General features: G+C 54.8%; 1 protein-coding gene and 1 long non-coding RNA gene across 9 annotated transcripts; one reads left to right on the top strand and one right to left on the bottom strand.

The window, feature by feature from the left end:
- Positions 1 to 1,921: 1,921 nt before the first annotated feature.
- On the top strand, positions 1,922 to 21,676 carry SHF (Src homology 2 domain containing F). Of its 8 annotated transcripts, none has more exons than XM_082388808.1 (7): positions 1,922 to 2,437; positions 11,195 to 11,336; positions 13,946 to 14,155; positions 15,575 to 15,715; positions 16,999 to 17,170; positions 17,313 to 17,432; positions 20,909 to 21,676. In XM_082388808.1, exons 1-7 carry the CDS (start codon positions 1,940 to 1,942, stop codon positions 21,093 to 21,095), a joined length of 1,470 nt encoding a protein of 489 aa, XP_082244934.1. In that variant the 5' UTR covers positions 1,922 to 1,939; the 3' UTR covers positions 21,096 to 21,676. The 8 variants fall into 8 exon arrangements, with proteins under 8 accessions (XP_082244934.1, XP_082244933.1, XP_082244936.1 ...); XM_082388807.1 differs by lacking the exon at positions 20,909 to 21,676 and adding an exon at positions 18,784 to 20,294; XM_082388810.1 differs by lacking the exon at positions 15,575 to 15,715.
- LOC309627177 lies at positions 14,449 to 15,669 on the bottom strand. The gene is made up of 2 exons (XR_014243569.1): positions 15,602 to 15,669; positions 14,449 to 15,143 (listed from the first exon to the last, which is right to left on the bottom strand). It is a non-coding gene; the product is annotated as an uncharacterized lncRNA (long non-coding RNA).
- Positions 21,677 to 23,528: the final 1,852 nt, after the last annotated feature.

Genomic DNA, 23,528 nt, shown 5'->3' with positions numbered 1-23,528 from the left:
TACCCAGCTTAGGTCTACCCCCTCCATGAAGCCTACTATCTTTTGTGTAGACTTGATTGATTCCATTCCTCTGAGCTGTCAGCAGCTTAACTCCATATTTCTTAAACATATGTGGCTTCATTTGACATCTACCATGGTAAGCACTTTACAGTTTTCAAATCCTGTTCCACCATTTCCATCATTTCATATCCATCATTTCCCCTAATCCTCACACAACAGTCATCATGCCCTTTGCAGATATAAGGAAAGTGAGAATCAGTGGCATTGAGTATCTTGCCACTGATCCTCAGAGATCTGGCTAGAGCCCACAATTATTGTTGTCAGACACCTGGTGATTGAGGAGACCCTCCAATATGGATCAACTGGACAATTCTTCTAGAATTTATTATCTCCATGTCCAGCTTTGCTTTGTTAGTCAATTTTTTAAGCTGCACATTGTTACAATGTGCACGTTATTTTCTCTATTATAGCTCATGAAACCAGACACAATATCAGCTATTTCAGTATCTCCTACAGTCCTGCTACTCAAAGTGTGGTGGGAGGGCCAGCTGTATCTGTATCACCTGGAAGCCTGTTGGAACTACACCGGGACCCCATCCCAGCTAGACCTACAGAATCAGAAACTTCAATTTAACAAATTCCCCAGGAGATTCGTGTGCATATCGCAGTTTGGAAAGCACTGTCCTATAACACCAACCAGAATATGCACAAAGCAGAAACTCAACAAATATTTTGAGACCTGGGGCCCTGGGAATCCTAAGGTATTCTCAGTTTTGCCATCACATCTTACTCTACTCCAGCTTTGAGCCCCCTTCCCTGTGGGGCCTCATGTGGCTCTTTGCTCCCTCACAAGACAGATATGAGCCTAAGAGTGAGGGAGACACTGAGGTAGTGCTCAGAGGGATGTTGGTGAGGTGAAGCTGCTACCTTTCCATCAGAGTCAAAAGCAAATGTTGGCGTTGGCCTCAGGGCTACAAGATTCCTGGGGAGAAATTGGTTTTATTTCTAAGACAAAAATGCTTGAGCATCCGAGCCTCTGGAGGATAAGGGGTTTATGATAGACAACACTGGAACTGTTTCTAGACTTGATTTATTGACTTGTCTGTTTCTATTCTGTCACTAAGCTGATTGGCAATGAAACCTGGGACTTGAAGGGATTTCTGTGTATATGCGTGAGCTGCCATCAGGGCCGGGTGGGAAGCGTTTGTGCAAGGGCTGTTTGCCTGTGAGGAGGGCTTGTGTGGAAACCATTCGGGAGAAGTGGGTGCCTCTAGGGAGCTGACTGTCTGTGATATGAGACGTCTACCTGGAGTGGGTTTGAGTATGTGCACAGAGAGCAGTTGGATAGGAGGAGGTAGGTGGGGCTCCCAAGGCAGCACGCAGGAGCCGGTAGTTACAGACACATCTTACAGAACAGCGCCTGTCTCGCCCCCACCCCACCCCAGTTTTTCCTCCCAGGATATTATTTCCCAGTTGGGAGGCCTTGGGGAGGGTAAAGGAGGGGCGGAAGGCGCCGGAGGGCCAGGAACCCCGGAGTCCGAAGACTCCCCTCTTGGCGTCTCGCGCGAGGTGGGAGCTGGGGAGGGGGAACAGACGTGCACAGGTGCGTCCCCAGAGGGGCGCGCGTGGCGACACATGGAGGATTCATCCTCAGTCCATCCTCAGGGGTCGCATTCCCTGCCCTAGGGTCGCCACTTCATTTCTGCGTCTACATAGGCTGGAAACCCCCGCCCACTCCTCTCCGCCGGGCTGGGGGAGGTCGCCTCCTTTAGGTAGCGGAACCCCGCCCCTCCCTTGTTACTGACGAGCCCCGCCCCCTATCGCCGCCCGGCCAAGCCCCGCCCCCTCTCGCCGCCCGACCAAGCTCCGCCCCCTCCCCGCCCCCTCCCCCGCCCCCTGCCCGGCCACCGAGCTCCCCACGTTCAGTCTGGCTGGCCTCATGCTACTGAGCGGAGCTTCTCCTGCCGGCTCCGGCCCGGGGCCGCGGGCGCAGGGGAGTGCGGGGGGCGGCCCGGCTGGATCGCGCCGGGGCGCCGGAGGTGCGGGAACCGGCCCAGGAGGGGGCGGCAGCGGCGGAGTGGCCAAGTGGCTCCGGGAACACCTGGGCTTCCGCGGGGGGGGCGGAGGCGGAGGTGGGGGCAAGCCGGCGCCCCCGGAGCCGGACTACCGCCCCCCCGCACCTTCCCCGGCCGCGCCCCCCGCACCTCCCCCGGACATCTTGGCCGCCTACCGACTGCAGAGGGAGCGCGACTTCGAAGACCCCTACTCCGGGGGGCCGTCCGGCTCCGCTGCTCTAGCCACCCCTGCCGTTCCCGGCCCCACGCCGCCCCCGCGCCACGGCTCGCCACCCCACCGCCTTATTCGGGTCGAGACCCCTGGCCCCCCAGCGCCTCCTCCCGAGGAACGGATCTCTGGACCACCCGCCAGCAGCGACAGGGTGAGTGCCACGCCGGTCGGGGGGTGGCAAGGAGGAGAGGTGGTCGGAGGTCTGGGGCTTTCGAGAGGGACAAAGGTGGCCTGACCGGGGCCGGGCCCCTTGGTGTCACGGTTCCTGGCGGACACGATCTTAGTCCCTGACCCCGGGGCTGGGAGCCTTCATCCACCTTTGTTCAGATTCTCGACCTTCTAATTTGGGACGTGCGCCCCAAACTCTGCCTCTTTCCCTTATTATAGCCCCTGAACTAGTGACCCTCCCCCTCCCAGCGCTGCTCTCCTCATCGCAGACCCCGGAGCCTAATCGGGGAGGCTTTTTTCTAACGGGATTTGAGCCCGCTTCTCCCCAGTTTATGGTCTTTCAATCTTCTGGGAGCAGCAGCTCACTGCCCTTTGATCTCTGACCCCTCCCCCTCAGGGCAGAGCCAGCACAAAGCTCCACTCCTCCTCCTGTTAAAAAAGCCCAAGCATCCTTGGAGGTGCTGAAGCCCCAGGAAGGAGGTGAAGGCTGGGTTTCTCCCTGTGGACACGGCAAGAGCTGGCCTTTGCCTTACCCAGTGGGACTGGAGCCGGGTGGAGTGTTGTTCTCAGGAAGCCAGAACAGGCAGGATGCAGCTCTTCACCAAGGATGCTGACCACTGAGGTCCAGGCAGGCCCACTCCTGCTCCTTCCCTTATCCCCCCGGGTATGGGGACAGTCAGTGCTCAGAACCTGTTGCCCAGAAGGGGCTAAGCAACTGAGCCCACTCCTCCTCTCCTCTTGGTCTCCTGCTCCCCGTGTCCATTCTGAGGATGGCTAGAGCTTTTTGTGGATCTGCAGGCTTGGGGTAGAGAGGCGGGCTGGGCATTCACTGTTTCCAAGAACATCCACTGTGGCTCAAAGGCCCCTGGTAGAGAAGACACCCCCTGCCCAACCTCAGTGCGGCTTTATCCCTCCCTGACAGCTGAAAGTCATCTCCAGGTCCCTGTAGTCCTAAATTCTAGGACGATGACTCTGTGGGCTGCCCTAGCTCTACTGTCCCTCTTCACTTACCCCTGGGAGCTCGCTCTGGGGCTTACTCCCCTCTCCTCAGCAGAGAACACAGTTTTCTTTGATTGGAGAGCAAAGTTGCTGTCTGAATCTGTTGGCTCCAGGGCTGAGGCTTTCAGCTGAGAGCGCGCCACTGTTCTGCCTGCTTCCTGGGTAAGAGAGATGTGTCAGGGTCAGAGCAGAAGCCTCAGGAATGTGAATTATTTTTCCCCTAGTTCCTGCCATGGGGCATGGCTACCCATCCTGGGCCAGGACTGTTCGCCTGCAGAAGGAGCCTATGGTTTCTTCACATGTCCTTAGGCTCCTCTTCCTAATTTTTCCTGATGGTGGTGGTGGCAGTGAGGCAGAGGGAGCATTAGGCTTTGTTCTTACTATTGATCAGTTAGTCTCCTCCTCCCTGACCACTGCCTGCTGGCATGTGGGCCTGGACTGTCCCTGGCCCTCCTCCTCTCTGTATCGTCTTGGAATGGCATAACAGGCTGCCCACCAAGCCGTGGGCTCCTCCAGGACAAGGACCTTATCCTCATATTGTGTCTCCCAAGTGCCTGACACAGTGTTTGGCATAAAGAGGGGTGGTGCATAAATACCAATAAGTCCTGAGTGGTGACTCTCCATTGCTAGGGTGACCTGAGGGTCAGAGACTCCCCTAACTAAAGTTTCCCTTGTACACTTTCCCACAGAGACCCCAAGGAAGGGGCTGTGCCCACACAACCATGCAGAAACCCACAGCCCCTTCTCACCATGGGCATCCATGCCTCTCCCTGGGTCGTCTCTGTAATCTGTGGGCTGCTCAGACCTTGGGGGCTAAGAGGTATCGGACTCCTTTGTCAGCTGCAGGGACAGGAATGAAATTCAGCAGGATTTCCTGGAGCCACACAATCTGTGGTTTATTGGGTATGTGAGAAAGACCCAGTATGCCATCTGAGCTGGCCCAGGGGCAGGGATGCTGACCTGGGGCCTCCCACCATTCAGAGAGAGCAGCTCCACCTGTTCAGGAGCGGAGTTTGGATCTTCTTAGGAAGAGCCCAGACTAGATACCTGAGCCCCTTAGCCTAAACCCAAGTGTCAGCACCTGCCTGCAGAGCTCACACAGGATTGTGCCTTCTGGATGGTGAGCCGGCCTGGCCCCCGAGGCCCTGCTGAGCTGGTGTTCCTGTCCTGTGTGGCTGCTTTCTCCTTAGTCTCAGTTCCCCTTTCACTTAGCCCTGCAGGTCCTCTTGCCTTGCTGCTTTTGGGTCTCTTCCTGAGGTGAGATGAGGCTGGGGACCAGGTTTCGCCTTGGGCTCGCTCACTTCTCTCCTTCTGCCTTCCAGCAGCTGGTGCTGGGTGGGTTGGAACCCTCTGAGAGGAGCTGGATCATGAGGTTTGATGAAATGGGTGCAAATGCTTCTGTGATGAGCCAGAGAAATTGAAGGGAAATGAGCCCAGTGGATGTAGGGGCTGGAGAGAATAGGCCTCAGACAGGACCCCGAGAGGCCTGGGGGCTCAGGACCATTAGCCTTCTCCCCGTGCAGGGCTCTGGCTGCTGGCCCACCCTGAGACCCACGGCTGCAGTTGGCAGGGGTGCAAGGGTGGCCATCTGGGCAGGCCTGGCAGGGCAGGTTGGGAGCAGCAGGAGCTGCGCCCTGCACCAGGCAGGCAGGGCCTCGCCATCTGGCTGCAGGAAGACTCCCTCTTGGTACTGGGCCCTGTCTGGCCATCAGGCTATGCTCTGGCAGAGGGGCTAGAGAGCTGTGCCTTCCCTTGCTTTGCTCCCTTTTCTCAGACCTTCAACAGGAAAAACCTGATCTAATTAGGAAAGGGGGATGGGGATGGGAGAGGGGCCCTGACTGGATGAAGCTTTGAGTTGCCTCTGACCATCTGCACAGTGTGTCCTTTGCCTCCATCATGCCAAGATACGTGTGTGAGAGAAAGAGAGAGTGAGAGAGTGAGAGAGCAAAACAGAGAGAGAGAGGTGATGTGAACAATAAGACAGTCAGGCACCCTGTATGAACTGAAACTAGGGTTCTTGTTCTTAGCTCACAGAGGGGCTTCTAGGGTTCATGAACCTCCAGAAATACTGTGCACATATTTGGGGGCATGAGCATTTTTCTGGGAAGAGGCTCACAGCTCTCAGATTCTCACTGGTGTTCACAGGGCCCGAAATATTAAGAACTTTGAAGAATAGATACTGTACCTCATAGATAGTTTTCACATGGACTTGGATCCTCCGGGCCCAAGTTTGGAAACAAGTGAACAGACAGGCGGGAAGAAGAAAGTGAAGGATACATTCCGGGTGTCAGATGATGAACAAGACATGCCTGCTCTGGGATTAGGAGGGCAGGTAGGGGCCCTCCCTGGCCAGTGTTCATTGAGTGTTTGAGTATCATTAAGTGACACTGGCCTAGGCGCTGAAAGAGACTCAGCACCTAGAAGACCGAGTCCTTGCCGTTTTTGAGTTTGTTTCCTTGTTTGCTTTAATTTTCTTTCATATGACTTGCGCAGAGTCTAGAGGTCTGATTCGTTTATCTCACACGTGTCCTTGTGTCCCCTGATGGAGGAAAGGAGGAGGGTTCCGGTCAAGGGATCTGAACTTTGGCCTGCGCTGTTGTTGGTGCCACTGCCGTTGTTGCTTCGAGGAGGGCTGAGGCCCGCAGGCCTGTCCGCTCTATCCACTGCTGCCTCCTCGTGCTGCAGCGCTCCCTCCCTCTGGAAGACATCTGCGGCTTGTTGGCTTGGGCAGTGCCTCAGTGACACCGCAGCCCTGGTGCTCCACCCTTTGGGAGCCAGGAACAGCCGGGACCCTGTGACCCTGGATGGAGCAGCCGGTTGGGGCCCGGGACTTGGAGGGCTACCTGCAGCCTACTCCCGTTGCCCTGGAGAACCAGTGTGACATGATATGAGAGTGGAGGTGGGGCCCAAACCCTGCATACAGTGAGCCTATGGGGCTTCCAGAGCCTGGGGCTCAGCCATGTGGCTTCATAGCACCTCAAGGTGCTTCACTCTTTGGGAACTTGTTTTGTGTCTGTCACTGTGAGCTCTTGGGGGATCCAGGAATTTGTTCTTTGTATTTAATAATATAATCGTGGACATTTACTGAGCCTCCACCTTGTATCTAGTACCATTTGAAGCAGCTGATGTGTATTAGACCAGTTGATCCTTACGACAACCCTATGAGGACAAGTCTGTTATTATTCCAGCATTACGAAAAGGGAGACTGAAGCACAGGAATGTTGAGTCACGCTTGCATGGTTTCACAGCTAGTTAGATAGCTGAGGTTCCCAGCTGGGCAGCCTGACTCCAGACAGGCTGCCAGCACCGTGTATGGGACCTTTGCACCTGCTGAGAGGACGCCTGCAGAGAGAGGAAGTATCCACTGAGCATTTGCTAATGAACCAGGGGAAGGAGGCTCTTAAGGAAGGAATGAGGATTGCATTCTGTGCTGAGTTCGCCATTTCCTGAATGCTGAAGGCCAGCACTTGCCACCCAATCCCAAAGTGGCCTCAGACATACCTTATAAGGGTCTTAAAAGGTTTGGTAGCATCAATTGCATGTCTGTGATGAATGTTTTACAAGCATGGCATCGCTTTGTTATTACAAAAGGATAATAACAAATTTGTTTCACGTGAAGGAGTTTCCCTGGCAGATAAAATTGGGAAGGGCATTCTAGTAAGTGGGAACAGAAGGTGCAAAAAGTTCAATCTTGAGGAAGGTAAATATCAATAGTACACCATTTTCCAGACTGACAGACTTTAAGTGGAAAAGGGATTTCATGGTTAAATAGTTTGGAGAAATGCTGAATTAAACAAAATTAAGTTAGTCTTTTGGTTGCAGGACATCTCAGAGCCTTTAACATGCTAAGGTGTATTTTAAATCTACAAGTAGAGGAGAGAAGATGCCACATTTCCCAGTTTTTCTGGAAAATCTGTGTCAAGGCACTGAGAGTCAGGAGACCTGGGTCTCTGTCTTTCTTGTCTCTGCTACTGCAAGCTGTGCACCCTGGACAAGCACCTGAACTCTGGGGTCTTAATGCCTGAATAAAAGATTATCATCAGGGCAAACACTTATTGAGCACTGACTTCTTGCCAGCCTCTGGGCCAAGGACTTTTTACATTCATTGTCCTCTACCCAGTCCTATGAGGTAGGTGCTAATACCATCCCCATTCTACAGATTAAAAAACCAGAGGCTTCCAGACATTAAACTAAATGTTTATAAATGTAATATATGTTATATATTATAACTTATATATTATAACTTATTTATTAACTTATTATACTTAAATATAATAAGTTTATAATGTTTATAAACTAAAGAAATGGAGAAAAGGGACAGTGGTAGACTTCGGGTACCTTGCAGAGCCCAAATCCTGTGACATGTGTCTCCTTTGCTCCCCTGGCCTCAAAAGCCCCACGGGTGGGGTCAGAAACTCGTAGCAGGGCCCAGCTGCAGAGTGGAGGGTTCAACCAGATGGTGGGGCTGCCGGCTACCTCAGGAGAGGCCTGGGCAGGAAGGAAAGGCAAGGCCTGACAGCTGCTTTGGGAGGAGCACTGCCCAATTGAACAGGCGCAAGACCAGGGTCCTGGAGGCACCCTGCCACCCTCTTGCAGGAGTGGAGGGAGCCAGGGGGCCCTCTGGGCAGAGCTACTTACCTACTAGTTTGGAAATATTTCAGCATTTCAACAGCGTACCAGAGGATTTGCCTAAATATCAGCCCTGGCTTTAGGTGCCTTCCCTGCCAGTTCCGTCCTTCTGCCCTTGAGCCAAAGGCTTTGATCCCTATCAAATGTCGATTCTCCTGACAGGCTGCTCCTACAGCCCCTACTGGTCGGTCAGAGTTAGGATGAATGGGGATCTGAGAGTCTGTGTCACTCCAGAAGATGGAGTGTGGGTAGAAGGAGGCCTTTCGAGCATCCAGTAAATGCGCACTGAGCACCTACTGTGAGCCAGGCCCTGTGATGGATGCCGTATACAACAGTGAGCACAGCAGAGTCAGGCAGAGGGCCCATAAACAAAGTAAATCATGATAGAGCAAAGGTGTCAGAAGCCTACAGGGGCAGCTTCCGCACACTGAGCAGTTTTGCCTCCTCACGTGACCTAGAAGCCACTGGGAAAGCAGGTCTGGTCTCTGACAGGTCCTCTAGGTCCAGGTCGGGTGCCCGTCCTGCCAGCCTTCCCAGCAGGCGTCTCTGCTGCTGCTCCCGATGCCGGCCCCATGGGTGGCTTCTCTGGGCGCCCCAGCCCAGGGCGGAGGCCAGGGCCTCCTGGAGCAGGGTGTGGAGCCAGGAATGGAACAGAGGAGCCATTGAGCTGCCCACAGAGCTGCCACCTGGGTGCCCATGGGCCCCGAGCTGCCAGGAGGGGTCGCAGCCCCTGACACTGGCCCAGGACTCCAGTGGGAAGGGCGCTGCCTGCAGCTCTGACTGGGCTTGGTAAGGGAAGGCAAGGGGGGCTCTGTGGAGTTGGGGAGGGGGGCCTGGGGCTTGGGCCAGGTGCTTCTGCTTATTGAGCAGCTTCCAGGGACTCATACCCCCTGTTTGACTCCCCAGGCAGATTCATGCTTCCTCCTCTCCTGAATGAACAAGGAAAAGTGCTTCCTTTGTCCATTCTTCCTTCCTGTTTTATATGAACTGATTTAACAAATATTTACTGAGCACTTTTAGGTACTGGGAATTTAGCAGTAAACTCGGTTCCTGCCCTCAGGAAGTTCACAGTCTGCAGGAAGACAGATAATAAAACAAGTATTTACTACACAGTGTGTTGATAGCCCAGCACAGAGGCCCTAACCAGACCTGGGGGGAGAATGGAAGGCTTTCTATCGAAAAATAATCTGATCCAGGTAAAGGGAAAGCCTTTGAGATAAGAAAGAGATCATAGAGCTTTCAGGTAACAAAGTAACCTAGGGTGGGTAGAGAGAACCCAAAGAGCAAAGTGGAATCTTTAAATCCCTTTAACTTTGGACTTGTTCTTTTGGCACTGGAGAGCCATTGCAAGGTTTAAGGATAGCACATTTGTTGATTCAGTTACTGTTAAGTAGCTGCCACATATGAGTGTAAGGCTGGGTGCCAAGCTGAGTGGGTACCCAGTGGGCTGGCTCCAGAGCCCCTTGGTCAGGTGGGTGGGACTGTGGGTGCCCCTTGGCCTGGGATGAAGCAGCTCGGGGTAGGAGTGGATTCCTTTTCTGCACTTCCTGAAGGAAGGAGGACTAGAAGAGGGGGGCTGTAAGGGAAAATAGGCAGTGATCTAGCAGAAACATTTTTCTAGTTCCCACTGTAAACCAGGTGCTTACTGGAGCTGGAGAGACAGAAGTGACAAAGAGCCCCAGGCCAGTGGATGCTCTGGTGGAGATGATGGGATGATCTGAGATGGTGGTCTTCTCAGAAGCAGACAGAGATTCGAGGGAGGTAAAGGAGCTGGGGGTCTTGACTGGAACAAGGTGAAACGAGTAGGAGCTGAAGAACTGATGGATGAGATGGTAGGAGCTGTTGGGACACACTTGAGACCCCTAGAGGGGCCAGTGGGGGGTTCAAGGGACATGCAGAAGGGGTCTCTGAGGTGGGAAGTTTTCTTTCTCCATTTCCGCCTTGCTAGGGGTCCCAGATCCTATGACCCAGGACAGGCGGTCATCCCCACAACCTCCCTGCCCAACTGTCTCCCACAGTCCTGATCTGGACCAGAACCAAAGCCTAGACCGAGACTAGGGGAGAGCCAGGAGTGGCCCCTTCCCCATGCCGCAGGCCCCAGAGCTACCTCTTGTCAACGCCTGGCAGCCCGGTGTGCGGTGCTCTCCCGCCCCAAAAGGTGCAGTTAGCGCGCGGCGGGCTGTGCTCTGTCTCTGCCTCAGCAGGTCCCCCCCAGCCTGTGCCCAGCTTGGAGAAAGGCTCTGCTGTCCTCAGCTGCGCCCTGCCCCGGGCACCTTAAGCTCCTCTGCAGGGTGTGCGGCTTGCAGCCTGGGATGGGGAGGGCCAAGACCAGGCCTTTCCTGTCCCTGTTCTCCAAGAGCCTGGGGGATTTCAGCAGAGCCCACACCCTGGCTTTCTCAGGGCTATCCTAAGGTGGTCTCTCTCCCAGGACAGCCAAGATGCCCAGTGGTAGCAGGTTGGCAACATGATTTTGCACAAAGGGCACAGGTTCCAATCCTGGTTTCTCCACTTATGTGGAATGGACTTGGGCATGTTGTTCCCTACCTGCCCTGAGCCTCCATTTCCTTAAAATGGGGATAATAATTCCCACATGACGTTGTGAAGGATGTTGTGAGGATAAACCAGCGAACTGTGGCATAAAGTCAGTACCTTCCTTGATGGTCAGCAAATACTTATTTGTTTAGCATCTGGGAATGCAATGGTAGGCATGGACCAAGCTAATCCCCCAGTTGCCTACTGTTCCCTGCTTATTCTTTGAACTCCAGCACCTTTATAACCAGGTCTCTGAATTAATTCCCTCTGTTAGGCCACTTGGTATAGGCTCTGGTCCTGCCTGGACCCTGACTGAGGCAGGCCTTAAAGCCCAGAGCCTCATCCTGTCCATTTAGCCTAGGGAATGGGCCAGAGGCACAAAATTAACAGAAAAGAAAGATGTACCATTCTGTTGGCAGCGTAGTGGGGACCCCTGCAAAGGAAGAGCCAGAGCTTCTCCCCATCCAAGCTCCTGGGCACCCTGCCCAGGACTCTTGCTCCCATGGACAGAGCATCCTGGGGAGAAGCAGAGCTGTCTCTCAGACGTCTGAAGCTTGCTCCCCTCACTCTCTTCCCAAAGTTAGCAATTCTAGAAGACTATGCGGATCCGTTTGATGTTCAGGAGACTGATGAAGGCCCAATAGGACCTTCAGGAGCCCCAGAGAAGGTCCCGGAAAATGACGGTTACATGGAGCCCTATGAGGCCCAAAAGATGATGGCCGGTGAGTGATGGAGTTAGGGGTGGGGGTGGGGTGGGGTGGGGGGTTGCTCCCTGAGGCCTGAGTATCTGCAGAACAGGCTCTGGGACCCACAAGTCTAAGGACTGATTCCTTGGCCCCTAGAAAATATGGAGAAAGCCTTTGCTGGGTCTTTGGGGAGGGTGGCCATTGCCTTCAAGATAGTCATTTTGGAGAAGAAGCTGGGACTTGTGGTGCCTGAGACGTGAGGTGCTAGAGAAGGCCATACAACCACAGGTCAGATAATAGAAGCATTTGGGATAGTCACGAATGACAAGCTAGTGGTGTGGGCTGGGGGTCATTGATCCCAAGAAGAGAATCACTAGCTTTAGGGAAGGTGATGGATCTGAAATGATGGGACGTCGAAGTGAACATCTATGGCAATTGGAAACACATGACTAGAAATGCAGATGCAATGCACATGAGATTGGGCAAGTAGTTCAAGGAGTGAGGGCAGGGAGAAGTGAATGAGACCTGGCCCTGGGGAACAGAGGTCAAGAAAGGATCCAGGGAAAGGGAACAATGTGGGTGATCAGAGAGGAGGACAGGGGTGAATCAGTGTAAGCCAAGGCCCCAGGGAAGGATGAGAGGAAGGTTTGTTCAGGGGCAAATAATCTTAGTGCTGGGCATACAGGAGAGCTAAAATGAGAGAGGCCAAGAGGGGTAGTGAAGGTCCTGAAGGCTCAAATGAGGCATTTGGACTTGCTTCAATAATGGGAGGGGAGCCATTATGGATTCTTGAGCAAGAAAGGAACAGGATGAATATGGCATTTTTAGAGGATTACTGAGGTTTTGGTGTACAGAACACACTAGAAAAACTGGGCATCAGAAAGATGAGTTAGGGGGCTTCCCTGGTGGCGCAGTGGTTAAGAATCCGCCTGCCAATTCAGGGGACACAGGTTCGAGCCCTGGTCCGGGAAGATCCCACATGCCGCGGAGCAACTAAGCCCGCGCACCGCAACTACTGAGCCTGCGCTCTAGAGCCCGTGAGCCACAACTACTGAAGCCCACACACCTAGAGCCTGTGCTGTGCAACAAGAGAAGCCACTGCAATGAGAAGCCCACGCCCTGCAACGAAGAGTAGCCACCACTCGCCGCAACTAGAGAAAGCCCGCGTGTAGCAACAAAGACCCAACTCAGCCAATAAATAAATAAATTAATTAATTAACTAGTTAAAAAATAAGAAAGATGAGTTAGTAGGCTATCGTGGAAATTGTTGAGGCTTTAAGGGACCAATAATTAACACCCCTTTCTTCCCCTCTGAGCTTGGAAATAACTGAGGAATAGGATTAAGGAAACAGATGCCAGCTTTATTACTGATAAAGTTGATTGGAGAATATTACTTAGCTCTGTCACCAGAATGACATAGCTAAGAATACTTCGCCACAGAATTAAACTTGCCTACTCAGGCTTGGGCAACTCAGGACAGCTATAGCTATAGGCCCCTGCACGGGGGCAGGAGGAGAAAGAACCAGGATGTTCTCTCTCTGCAAGTAGGCAGATCTGGGAAAGAAAGGAAGCTTCCTTTGGCCAATCAGATAAGCTGTTCTCCCTCCCTGGGAGAGGTGGGTGAGGGAGCAGAGAACAGTAGGGAGTGTTATTCCGTGGAGCCCCTGAAACATGAGCCTGTAGATTGGAGGTTCACCCTAGCAGTAATCTAGACGTGGAGAGTTGAGGGGGAGAGTCATCAGGTATTGGCACTGAACACATGGGATTCAGAGAATGAAGGAGGGCCAGGACCAAGGAGAGCAGTGCAGTAGACAGAAATGGAGAAAGTGAGAGGGCAGCTACTGTACTTAGATTAGAAGGGTGTAGACCCCCAGGAGGTCCGTGAGTGCCGTGGAATTGTATGTGAAAATTCGCACATTTTTCTGGGGAGTAGCTCCATAGCTTTTATCAGATTTTCACTGGGTCATTGATCCCCAAAAGAGGATCACAGAACAGACTAGAAGAATTTTTGGGGAAAGCAGTGAGTTTGAAACATCAAAGTGAAACATTTTTATGGCAGTTGGAAACATATAGATGCAAAGAGTGCCATGCGACTGGAGAGTGAGGGCAGGGAGAAATGAATAAGATTTGGCCCTGGCGGACAGAGACCATGAGAGGATCCAGGGAAAGAGACCAAACGGGGGTGATGGGAGAGGAGGACAGTCCATGAAAATGACTTGTCCAAAGGGGATTTTCAAGGAGGGGGTGGTCAGCAGTACCTGAGCAACAAAGAAGGATTTTCTGATTGCGAAATGACGTAACTTGGGACACAAGGAAATAAATGGATCTGAGTAGCAAGGAGATGGACCCTGCCTCAGTTTCCTAAATGTGTAAGCCTCAGCTCCCCAGCCCTTGTTGGCCATCGCAGGATCTTTTTTCTGTCTTTCACTCTGGTGCTTCTCTGCCCCTGCCTCTGTTGGGTCCCATGCTTTTGGAACCCTAGAGGTGTTCTGAGGGCGAGGGACCCCAGATGTGTGGCCACTGGGCTCCCCCCAGAGCCAGCAGCGTCTCCTCTGAAGGCTTGTAGCTGGGGAGCGCTGCCGGGGGCGGCGCTGAGCCAGGCAGCCAGGACTGCTCACACCTCCCCTCCTGCCTTGCCCTGGCAGAGATCCGGGGCTCCAAGGAGACAGCAGCTCAGCCCCTGCCTCTGTATGACACGCCCTATGAGCCAGAGGAGGAGGAGGGGGCCACCCCGGAAGGTGAGGGGGCCCCCTGGCCCCGGGAGTCCCGCCTGCCAGAGGATGATGAGAGGCCCCCTGAGGAGTATGACCAGCCCTGGGAGTGGAAGAAGGAGCGGATTTCCAAAGCCTTTGCAGGTGAGTCCTGGGTGGAGAGGGCAGGTCTGCTGGGGCCTCTGAGCAGCTTTCCAGGCTCAGGGGAATGGGAGGAGTGGACTTGGGGTGGGGGTGGGCAGGAGCTGGGCTCAAGGGAAGTGCAGTTGAGTTGCACCATGGAGAGTGGTGAGTTGGGCGGTGTGGACACAGAACTGTGTGCAGGGTCGGGGATGACTCCCTGCATCACCACCTCTCAGAGGCCAAGAGGCTTGGGCCACTTCCATCTTTTGGGAGGCGGGGTATACTTAAAAATAAAGAAATTCCAAACAAAATGATAAAACTTGTGGCATATGTTAAATACTTACACGTAACAAAGGAAAGCATTTAACACTCCAGACAGTGAAAACCCACTGTGTGTATAGCCTAGCCCCAAGGGTATTTCTCAGGAGCAGGAACCAGTGGGGAGAGGGAGAAATCATCAGGTTTCTCCTGTACCAAGCGCCCCAGTGTCCATCCCAGGCCCGGAGTCCAACATAGAGAGGGCCTGAGTGGGTGATACAAGAGCCTGGTACAAGAGCCTTGTTCAGTGAGAACATAAAGGACTTCAGTGCCGTTAGACCTCATTCCTACTCCCATGTCCTCCTCAGCCCTCCTTGGGCAAGGAGCTCATTCTGGAGCTGGACCCGGCTCTCCGCTCTGTCCTCCCCACCCCGGCAGCCAGATTGGGAAACCACAGGTTCCTAATTTGTTTCCCGTAAAGCGTACACCATTGAGGATGGGCCGTTTATCTCCAGAAGTCTCCTTGGAGAATCAATACTGTTTGAATTGCTTAATGGGAAAATCTATGCTCCTCATTAGGAAACCTGGTTAGCAGTCCTGCAGCCGCCAGTGGCATGGCTCTCCTAATTGTCAAGGCTCAGGATTGAGGGTGTGGCGGGTAAATTTCAATAAAACATCTGCTCCTGCTTCTGAGTTTTCCTGACAGCCTGAGGCTGGGCTGTCTCAGGCTCGCTGCCCGTGAGTTCCCAGGCTGCAGGCGAAGGGAGGAAGGGAGGCAAGGTGGGGCGTGCCAGGATGCTGTGTGGGTGTCCAGGTATGGTGCTGGGGAGTATGGGCAGCTCCTGGTCCTGCTTTTCCTCCCTGCCTGGGCCCTTTGGGCCCTGGAGGCTTGTGAGAGGTCAAATAAAGGGGACCTGTGGGGCTGGCAGAGCAAGACCCTGTGTCCGGCTGTTTGCTCCTGGAGCCTCCCACACCCACCATGGTGCGGTCAGTGTGGCTTCACCCAGTCCTCTGAGAGTCCTGTTCTTCCCTCAGAAGCCGCCCCTGCCTCTGCTCTGACCCTCCTCCTTTCTAGGCTGTCCTGTGTCCTGGCTCTGGGTTTTGGTGTCTCAATCTCTGCCTCTCTCTGTCTCTGTCTCTGTCCCTGTCTGTCTCTCTTCTCCCTGTTGCTACTGGCTCCAGTTGACATTAAGGTCATCAAAGACCTACCTTGGCCTCCACCGGTGGGACAGCTGGACAGCAGCCCCTCCCTTCCCGACGGGGACAGGGACATCTCCGGTCCAGCCTCACCCCTCCCTGAGTCCAGCCTGGAGGACGGCAGCGGTGGGTCCTTTGGGGGCTTCTGGCCAGGGTGATGTGTCCTCTCAGCCCTCAGGCCCTGCGGATTGGGTTGGAGGAGCAGAGAGGTGGGGCAGAGTCCAGGGAACCCAGGAGGAATCCCTCTTGCCCTGGAGGAAGACGGAAGGGACAAAGTACAGGTTCCTCCCTCCCCTAAAGGTGTGGGGAAGGTATCTCCTGAGGGAGGCCCCTTCCAAATATCTTTCCCCCCATGCCATAAAAATCCATTATTCTAAATTCAGTCTTTTGGGCAGAGCTCTGCCGGACCAGATCCTTCAGCAGTGCAAATAACGCCTGAGGCAGGGGCGATGCTAGCACAGGAAGTATCTAACTCCTTAAAGGAAAGATTTGATCTTTGTATCTGGTGACTGGAAAGACAACGAGGGGCTTGAAAGTGCTACACGGAGAGAAAAAGAGCCCAAATGGGGCGAAAGAAGACACTGAAAACTTCATCTACTTGCAGTTTTACCCAGAATGGGCAGCCAGGGATGTGCTTGCATCTGTGCATACGCACACAGGCATGAGCACCTGTTTGTACCTTGGTGCGTGGGTGTGAGTGGGTATTTTGTAAATCCAGGCTGAAGGAGGGTCTCTGTCATCTGTGCATGTATGCTTGTGCCCGTTTGGCCCACTGGCTTCAGCCCTCCCTGGGCAGGCTCAGCGGTCATGCCTGTCCCAGTCTGGGAGGCCAGAGCTGCCTCTGCTGGGCTTCTGTGGGTGGGGGAGGGGAGCCTGTGGGCCACGACCTTGGGGGCGGTGGAGGGGCGGGCTGGCTGGTGGCTTTGGGCAGGATTAGCCTGTCAGGATGGCACCGAGGGGAGTCAGATAATTGTTCTCAGATCAATAAGTCATTTCTACAGAACGGCTTGGCAGGGTGATTTGGAGAACGGTAATGAACTCTGAGGAGGAGAAAGGAACAATATTATCAGCACTGAAGCCACCCTGAGGGGGATGGAATAAGGGAAGGCAGTCAGCTCCTCCAGAGGGAGGAGCTTAAGTGGTTTCTTGTGTTGCTTGTCTCCCCTCTCCTGCCACGGTGTGGGGACTGGGAGGCCCTGTGGCACAGGAGAGCTGAGCCCCGCCCCTGCCCCGCCCAGGGATGGACCTAGGATACTGTCCCTAGAGCTGGTCAGGCTCGTGAGCACGCCCCACCCTTCCAGAACATTCCTTTGCCCCCTTTTGGCTGGAAATGGGGATGGGGCACTGGATAGTCTATAGGGCTCTATCTCTAGGGTCCTCAGAGTCTATGACTGGTATGTCCCCCACAGCCCAGTTTGAAGGATCTGAGAAGAGCTGCCTGTCACCTGGCCGGGAGGAGAAGGGGCGGCTCCCTCCCCGACTCTCTGCAGGGAACCCCAAGTCAGCCAAGTCCCTAAGCGTGGAGCCCAGCAGCCCCCTGGGGGAGTGGACAGACCCAGCACTGCCTCTGGAAAACCAGGTGTGAGTGTCTGTGTCCAGCTGGGGACTCTCCCCTCCCTTCCCCTCCTGGCACCGGCTTGCCTGCAGGGGACACCCAGAATGGGTGGGCCTGGACAGCGAGGGACCCAGCAGAGATGCCCCCCTTCCTCTCTCTTGTCCTCAGCTGGTACCACGGGGCCATCAGTCGAACAGATGCCGAGAACCTGCTCCGGCTGTGCAAAGAGGCCAGCTACCTGGTGCGCAACAGTGAGACCAGCAAGAACGACTTCTCCCTGTCCCTCAAGTGAGTGGGGCCTGCTGGCTGGTGGCTTTAGGCAGACTGAGCCTGTCAGGATGACTCCAAGGGGAATCGGTGGGAGTATAACCAGCAGGACAAGAGGAGTCTCCAGTATCTCTCCCACGCCCAGCCAGGCTGGGGAGAACTTCATCCCCTGTGAACATGTGCCGACTCTGTGCCAAGCCCTGGGCATCTGGAGAGGTCTGAGGCTCAGCCCCTGCTCCCAAGGAGCGCAGAGTCCATTGGGGGAAGCAGTTAAGCTATAGAGTCCAGCTTAGAAGGGTTCTGTCACTTTCTAGCTCTGTGGCCTGGGGCCCCCTTAACCTCTCTGGGCCTCAGTTTCCTTATCAAATGGGGGAATAATCATATCTGACTTATAGGGAAGGATTAAATGAAATAAGCACTTAGCATAGTGCTAAGTGCTTAATGAATTATCACTATCATCATTATTAATGGAAGCCCAAGATGTTCTACAAGTACAGGCGAGGAGATAGGAACTTTGCCTGTGGGACTCAGCAGGGTGAGATGGAGGCTGGGTGCTGGGAGGAGGATGGAGCAGTGGACACAAAGCTGTTCTTGTTCACTCTGCAGAAAAGGGCAGAAGGTCTGGGTGCTAGTGGCTGATAACTGAGCTTTAAAGGGTCCTGGAAGAGGCAGGGGAGGCAGGGCTCCTCCTGCTCCTCCTTAGCCTTCCACTCTGGGCACAGATATACAGAGACCAGCATCAGCCTCCCAGGTTCTACTGGCAGGATGGTTAGTCCTCTCCTTGGTACCTAGGAGTTCTGCCTAGTAGAACCTGCACCCCACAGAGCAGCCGTGTCCATTCACTTCCCCCATCATTACTGGGGCATCTGTACCACTTCCTACCACATTTTCTAGGGGGCATTAGAGTACAGGTATACCCCCACTTCAGACCTATCCAATATATGGAAATTTGGGAGTATTAAACAGATACACTGGAGGATAATTATTCAACTTCACTAAAAGATAATGGAAAAAATACCAGACTATAGTCAGATAACCTGAATTTCATTCTTGGTTTTAATAAAACTAGCTGTGTGACCTTAGGCAAATCACTTAACCTCTCTGGACCTCGGTTTCTACCTTTGCAAAATATGTCAATGGATACCTCTTAGGTTTCCTCCACCTCTTATGCTGGGGGAGTCTGCAAATTATAACATCAAAGGAGCATTTAGGAAAAATTCATTTGTCAAAAATTTGATCTACATAACTTCAGAATGTGTATTGCTTTAAAAAATTATAGTTAAGATTCATAGAGCATCTACTATGTGCCAAGCAGCATACATATCATCTCCAAACCAGCTACCGTCCTGCAAGATCAATCTCTTTTTTATAGAAAGAAAATCAATTCAAAGAGGTATGTGACTTGCTCAAGGCCACCAGCTAATAAAGTGCCCAGAGCAGGATCTGAACCCAGCTCAGGCCGACTCCAAGAACCACACTGTTCCATTACACAGTTCCACCCCCCCCATCAAGTCTGGTATGGTCCAAGGCAAGAGGAGACATCGGGGTCTGGCTCCGAGCAGAGCAGAGCCTGGGCCCTGCCTTATCCTGAGGAGTGAAACGGGGAGGCCGGCCTGGACACTGCTCCAGCCCAAGCTGATCAGGCCCTGCCAGCATCTGTCTGCCAGAGCCTCGTTTACATATAAATGGCTTCTCTGAAATACAATTATGGTTTCTCTTCTCTCTGTAATGGAAGGGCTTTCACTGGTAATTAAACAGCTTCCTCCAAAAGCCATGCCAGCCCTAGCCCTGCGGCCCAGCTAGTACCACCTCAGTTCCCTGAGGGGCAGGCAAGGGCTCTGCTGTGTCTTAATGGACCCTTGGGACTTCGTCCCAGGAGGTCAGTTATCCAGGTGTGGAGGCTGAGCGCTCAGCTGCCAACTCAGTTCTCTGGCCACTTGTTGCCCTTCTTGGCCAGATCTGTCCCTGAAGGAGAAGATACAATGTACAGTTTTCAGGAGAGGGGATTCTGTCAACTGGACTGTGGGGAGGGGGCTGTCCCCAAACTGAGAGCACAGGGCCTACCCTGATGCCCATAGCCTTGGGCCTGGGTTTTGGCATAGGGCAGACGGGAGGGCGACCACTCACTGCCTCCCCTCTCTGCTGCCCCAGGGGCTGTACGTGTTCCTTAGGCCCTTTGCTCTTTTCCCCAGGGCCTGCGTGGTCACTGTCAACTTCAGCTGTTATCTCAGCCCTCCAGATGAAGGATGGTCCCACACCCTGACACACACACCCAGGCTTTAGGGAACTGTACCCTAGGGCGGGGTGGGGAGGGAAGGATGGCGTTAAGGGCCTGTTTTTTTCCCTCCCATCCCTTTCCTCTTTAGTCTCCCCACTCTATGTGCTTTCTCACTTGTGGCCCTAGTGAAATGGGATCAGTCAGAGCCCTCTTTGTACACAGACAGGGGAAGCAAGTGAGGGGGTTTGCCAGCTGCACCTCTCAAGGGTGGCAAACCTCAGGAGGAGGCAGCCCCCTCCCCAGTCCTGCCTCCCACACCAGCTTCTGAGCCCGGCCCTTGTCCCCAAGTAGGCTCTGACCAGCAGAAACAAGTACTCGGGCTTCAGGGCTCTCCCGAGCATGGTTTCCCCATTGCCTGTTTGGAGTTTCAGACCTGGGGCCTGGCCGACCAGGCCTGTGGTAGTTTGAACAGACGTTCTTGCTGGGAGCTGGCCAGAGCTCTGAGCAGCAGGGTCCTTGTCTTGTGGGCAGGGCTGGGCACTGATGCTGATTTCCTGGATTGTGGTGGGGAGATGGGAGAGGCATTGGAGCATGTCCTCTCTGAGGGAGGGGATGGAGCTGCAGCCTCACAGATGATGTCATCCCAGGCAGAAGAGCTGGATAGATGAGCTGGGGGATTGGCCCAAGGCCCAGTTAGCAGGAGGGTGAAGGGATGTCCCCAGGACAAGGCAGCTGAGTATTCCCAGATTTGGGGGCGATGTCCAGCTCACTCCCTCCCCTAGTCTCTGCAAGAGAGCCCCAACCAAGATTCGCTTGGTTGTCACACGTGCCCACCCACTGTCCTGTCAAGGGTGTCTGTGTGTTCACGAGGCACCAGGAGCCCCCCCCACACAGATGTCCTCCCCCACAACTCAAGGAGGGGGAGGGTAAACTGGCCCTGGTCGCATAGGCTGGGGGGGTGCATTGGCTGAGGCAGGAGCGACTGGATCCCAGGGTTGGGGGGTGGTGCTGATAGCTTGTTTCCACCTGCACACACCCTGTACACTCACCACCCACACATTCTTGGCACACCCAGTGCCCTCACCACAAAGCCAGTACCTACTGCTGCCTACTTACAAAATCCCCTACATCCCCTCCCTGCTTCCTGGACTGACCTCCACCTTCCCTAGTTGCCTCCACTCTCAGCTGGCTTGGAACAACCATGTTTGCAGCGGGTGGTGGGGTGGTAACCACGGCCGGAGAGGGCCCCACTCACCAGGGTCTCCCCTCCTCTTCCCAGGAGCAGTCAGGGCTTCATGCACATGAAGCTGTCCCGGACCAAGGAACACAAGTATGTGCTGGGCCAGAACAGCCCGCCCTTCAGCAGCGTCCCTGAAATCGTGCACCACTACGCCAGCCGCAAGCTGCCCATTAAGGGGGCCGAGCACATGTCCCTGCTCTACCCCGTGGCCATCCGGACTCTGTAGGTGTGAGGCCCGGGCACTGTGACAGATGTGGACCCAGCCCTGTGCTCATCCCCTGGCTGAGGGCTGTGGCCCTTCCTGGGCCACATGATCTCTCAAACCTTTCTTGCCCTCTCCCTGGAATCGAGTGAAAGCTGGTCCTTAATTTATTCTAAAGGGAAGGACTACTGGAGCCTTGGAGTAAGAGGTGGTCTGGAGCTGAGGATAGAGGACTCCCTGGGGAGAAAGGATAGCCCCTGGAGGAAGGGATTTCAGAATCGCTGATCTCCTGAGGAGTTTAAGATAGCTCCAGCCCCTTTCTTCCCCTAGGGCAGAGGTGGCCCAGGGGTGGAGGGATGGATTGGGAATGGAGCTGGACGCGGGCCCTCGGGGCGCTCTAACCATCTCTCCGCCTCCACCCGCAAACCACCGGTGGGCTCCGCCCGGAGGCTGGTGCGGGGCTTCGGGAAGACAGACCCCTGGGATGGAGACGGCATTGGGGGTGGGGAAGGAGGGGAAGGGCTCGGCCGGAGGGAACTTGTGCAGGCCCGGGGCCGCCCCGGCTCCGGGCCAGAGGCAATAAATAAACCCAGTCCTGCCAGCCACAGCCGCTTCCGCGCCTCCAGCGCCGCCGCTCCCTCCCGCCCCCCCCCCCACACCCCGCCGGCTGAAGGGGGAGGGAGTTGAGCTAGCACAGATTCTGTTTATAAATCAGCTCTGGAGCGGACACAGGCGGCTGTGAAAAGCACTTTCGAAGCATCAAGTTCCTCCCTTTGACGAGATGTCAAAACATCCCCCCTCGCCCCCGCCCCGGCTGGGGGCACCAGAGCCGGTCTGCCAGGCGGCGCCCCCTCCCCGCCGCCCCGACGAGCGCGGCTCCCCGAGAGCGCATCTAATTTCCTGCCAACAGCCATTTGTCTGGGAGGAGGGGAGCCACGGAGAGACAAAGAGGCAGCGCGCCAGGCGAGAGGGAGCGGGGCGCCCCTGCCACGCGGAAGCCGCGCGCCGGCGGAGGCGGGAAAGCTGGCGCGGCCGACTGCGTTTCCTTTCCAGAGGAAGCGGGGTCCTGCCGCGCCTCCCGCGGCCCCGGGCCTATGGGTCCGGCCCCGAGACCTGCAGCCGGCCAGCCCAGGCCCGGATCTCGCTCGTGGCTGTGGCGCCTGGCGGGGCCGTTCGCGCGCGCCCCCTGCTGGCCGTGCCTCTACCCGAGGGGCCACACCGCCTGTGGCCCTGGCGGCCCCCCAGCCCGCGCCCGCAGCTGGAACCCGCCGAGGCCTGGGGCCCAGTCCCTGGGGAATACCACTGGGCCGCCAGGCGGAGCTGCTGTCAAACCACTCCAGGCCCGCCCTCCCGCTCCCACGGGCAAGCTGAACAGAAGCTCCCGATGAGCGGCTGAACTAACACCCTCGGGACGGCTGCCCTAGGAGGGCAGCCTGAGAGGCTCCTCCAGAACCGAAATCTGCAACTCCCAAGCGTGGTGTGAAGCAGGGGAATTTGGATTTTCTAATCCGGTGGCTAGTTTCTCGAAATCGAGGATATGTGATCTGACGAATGCAAGAATTCTGTGGGGACAGTGGAAAGGATCACTTGAAATTGAGTCCTGCTTCAAACATTCCATCATAGAGATTGCCCTATCCTTAAGTAGACTTGGAGGGCATTCAGTTATTTTGCAGATGAGAAAACAGAGGCCCGAAGAGGTTAGGTGATGTGCTCATCAGTCTCCTTACTGTCATCTCACTACATAGAAGACTCATACAGGCACAGGTGCTCCACCCTCCCATGGCTCAGAGGACCGGGAGTAACTGAGGTCCTGGAGCAAGCCAGTGAACTCTGGCTCCCTGTAGACTCCTGCTGTGTCTTGCTACACTGCTCCCTTCTTTGTGCCCAGCCCACCGTCACCAGAAACCCTCATACCTCCCTCTGCCCCTCCTGACCAGGCCTCAGGAGCCCCACACTAGCTGCCCTGAGAGGCCCTCTGTCAGGAAAGGTGCCCCTGAGCAGGGGAAGGGGTCTCTAGCTGGGGCGCTTGGCCTTGGAGGGGTTCCCTTAGTCAGTGGGTACAGGCAAGCTCCGAGAGAACGTGTGGCCCAGCCTCAGTGAGCTGGCTGCGTGAGTGGCTTCCTCTGCTAGTACCTACCCCATCCTGCAGCAGAATAAAGAAACCCTAAGGGCAGGAAAGTGGCTTATTTATAAAAGAGGCTATTAGAGCAGGAAGAGGAGAGAAGAGCTGAGGAGCACTGAGGCATGCTGGGGCAGGTTTTGACTACAGCACACGTTTAAAAAGTTGGGAGAAAAGATCAGTTGTACTGTTAGAGTGGGGTGCTGAGGTGGTTCCTGTAAATTGCTCTCTGTGGGTCTACCCTCTACCCTCTCTAAGGCATTTGCCAGCCCTTTTGACAGTGGGGAGCTCAGAGGAGAGGAGATTTGGGGGAAGGGGTTTTAGGATGCCAGCATCTG

This window comes from Balaenoptera borealis (assembly GCF_965194805.1).
Source record: "Balaenoptera borealis genome assembly, chromosome: 3".
NCBI lineage: Eukaryota > Metazoa > Chordata > Mammalia > Artiodactyla > Balaenopteridae > Balaenoptera > Balaenoptera borealis.
This window is presented reverse-complemented; position numbering and strand designations above follow the sequence as displayed.

What these genes read in the sequence shown, in the direction of transcription:
- SHF (XM_082388807.1), top strand. Translation starts at nt 1,940, where the DNA reads ATGCTACTGAGCGGAGCTTCTCCTGCCGGCTCCGGCCCGGGGCCGCGG. An exon ending in CTGCCTCTGGAAAACCAGGT is followed by an intron (nt 17,171 to 17,312) that starts GTGAGTGTCTGT and finishes TCTTGTCCTCAG; the next exon opens with CTGGTACCACGGGGCCATCA. An exon ending in GACTTCTCCCTGTCCCTCAA is followed by an intron (nt 17,433 to 18,783) that starts GTGAGTGGGGCC and finishes TCTTTTTTATAG; the next exon opens with AAAGAAAATCAATTCAAAGA.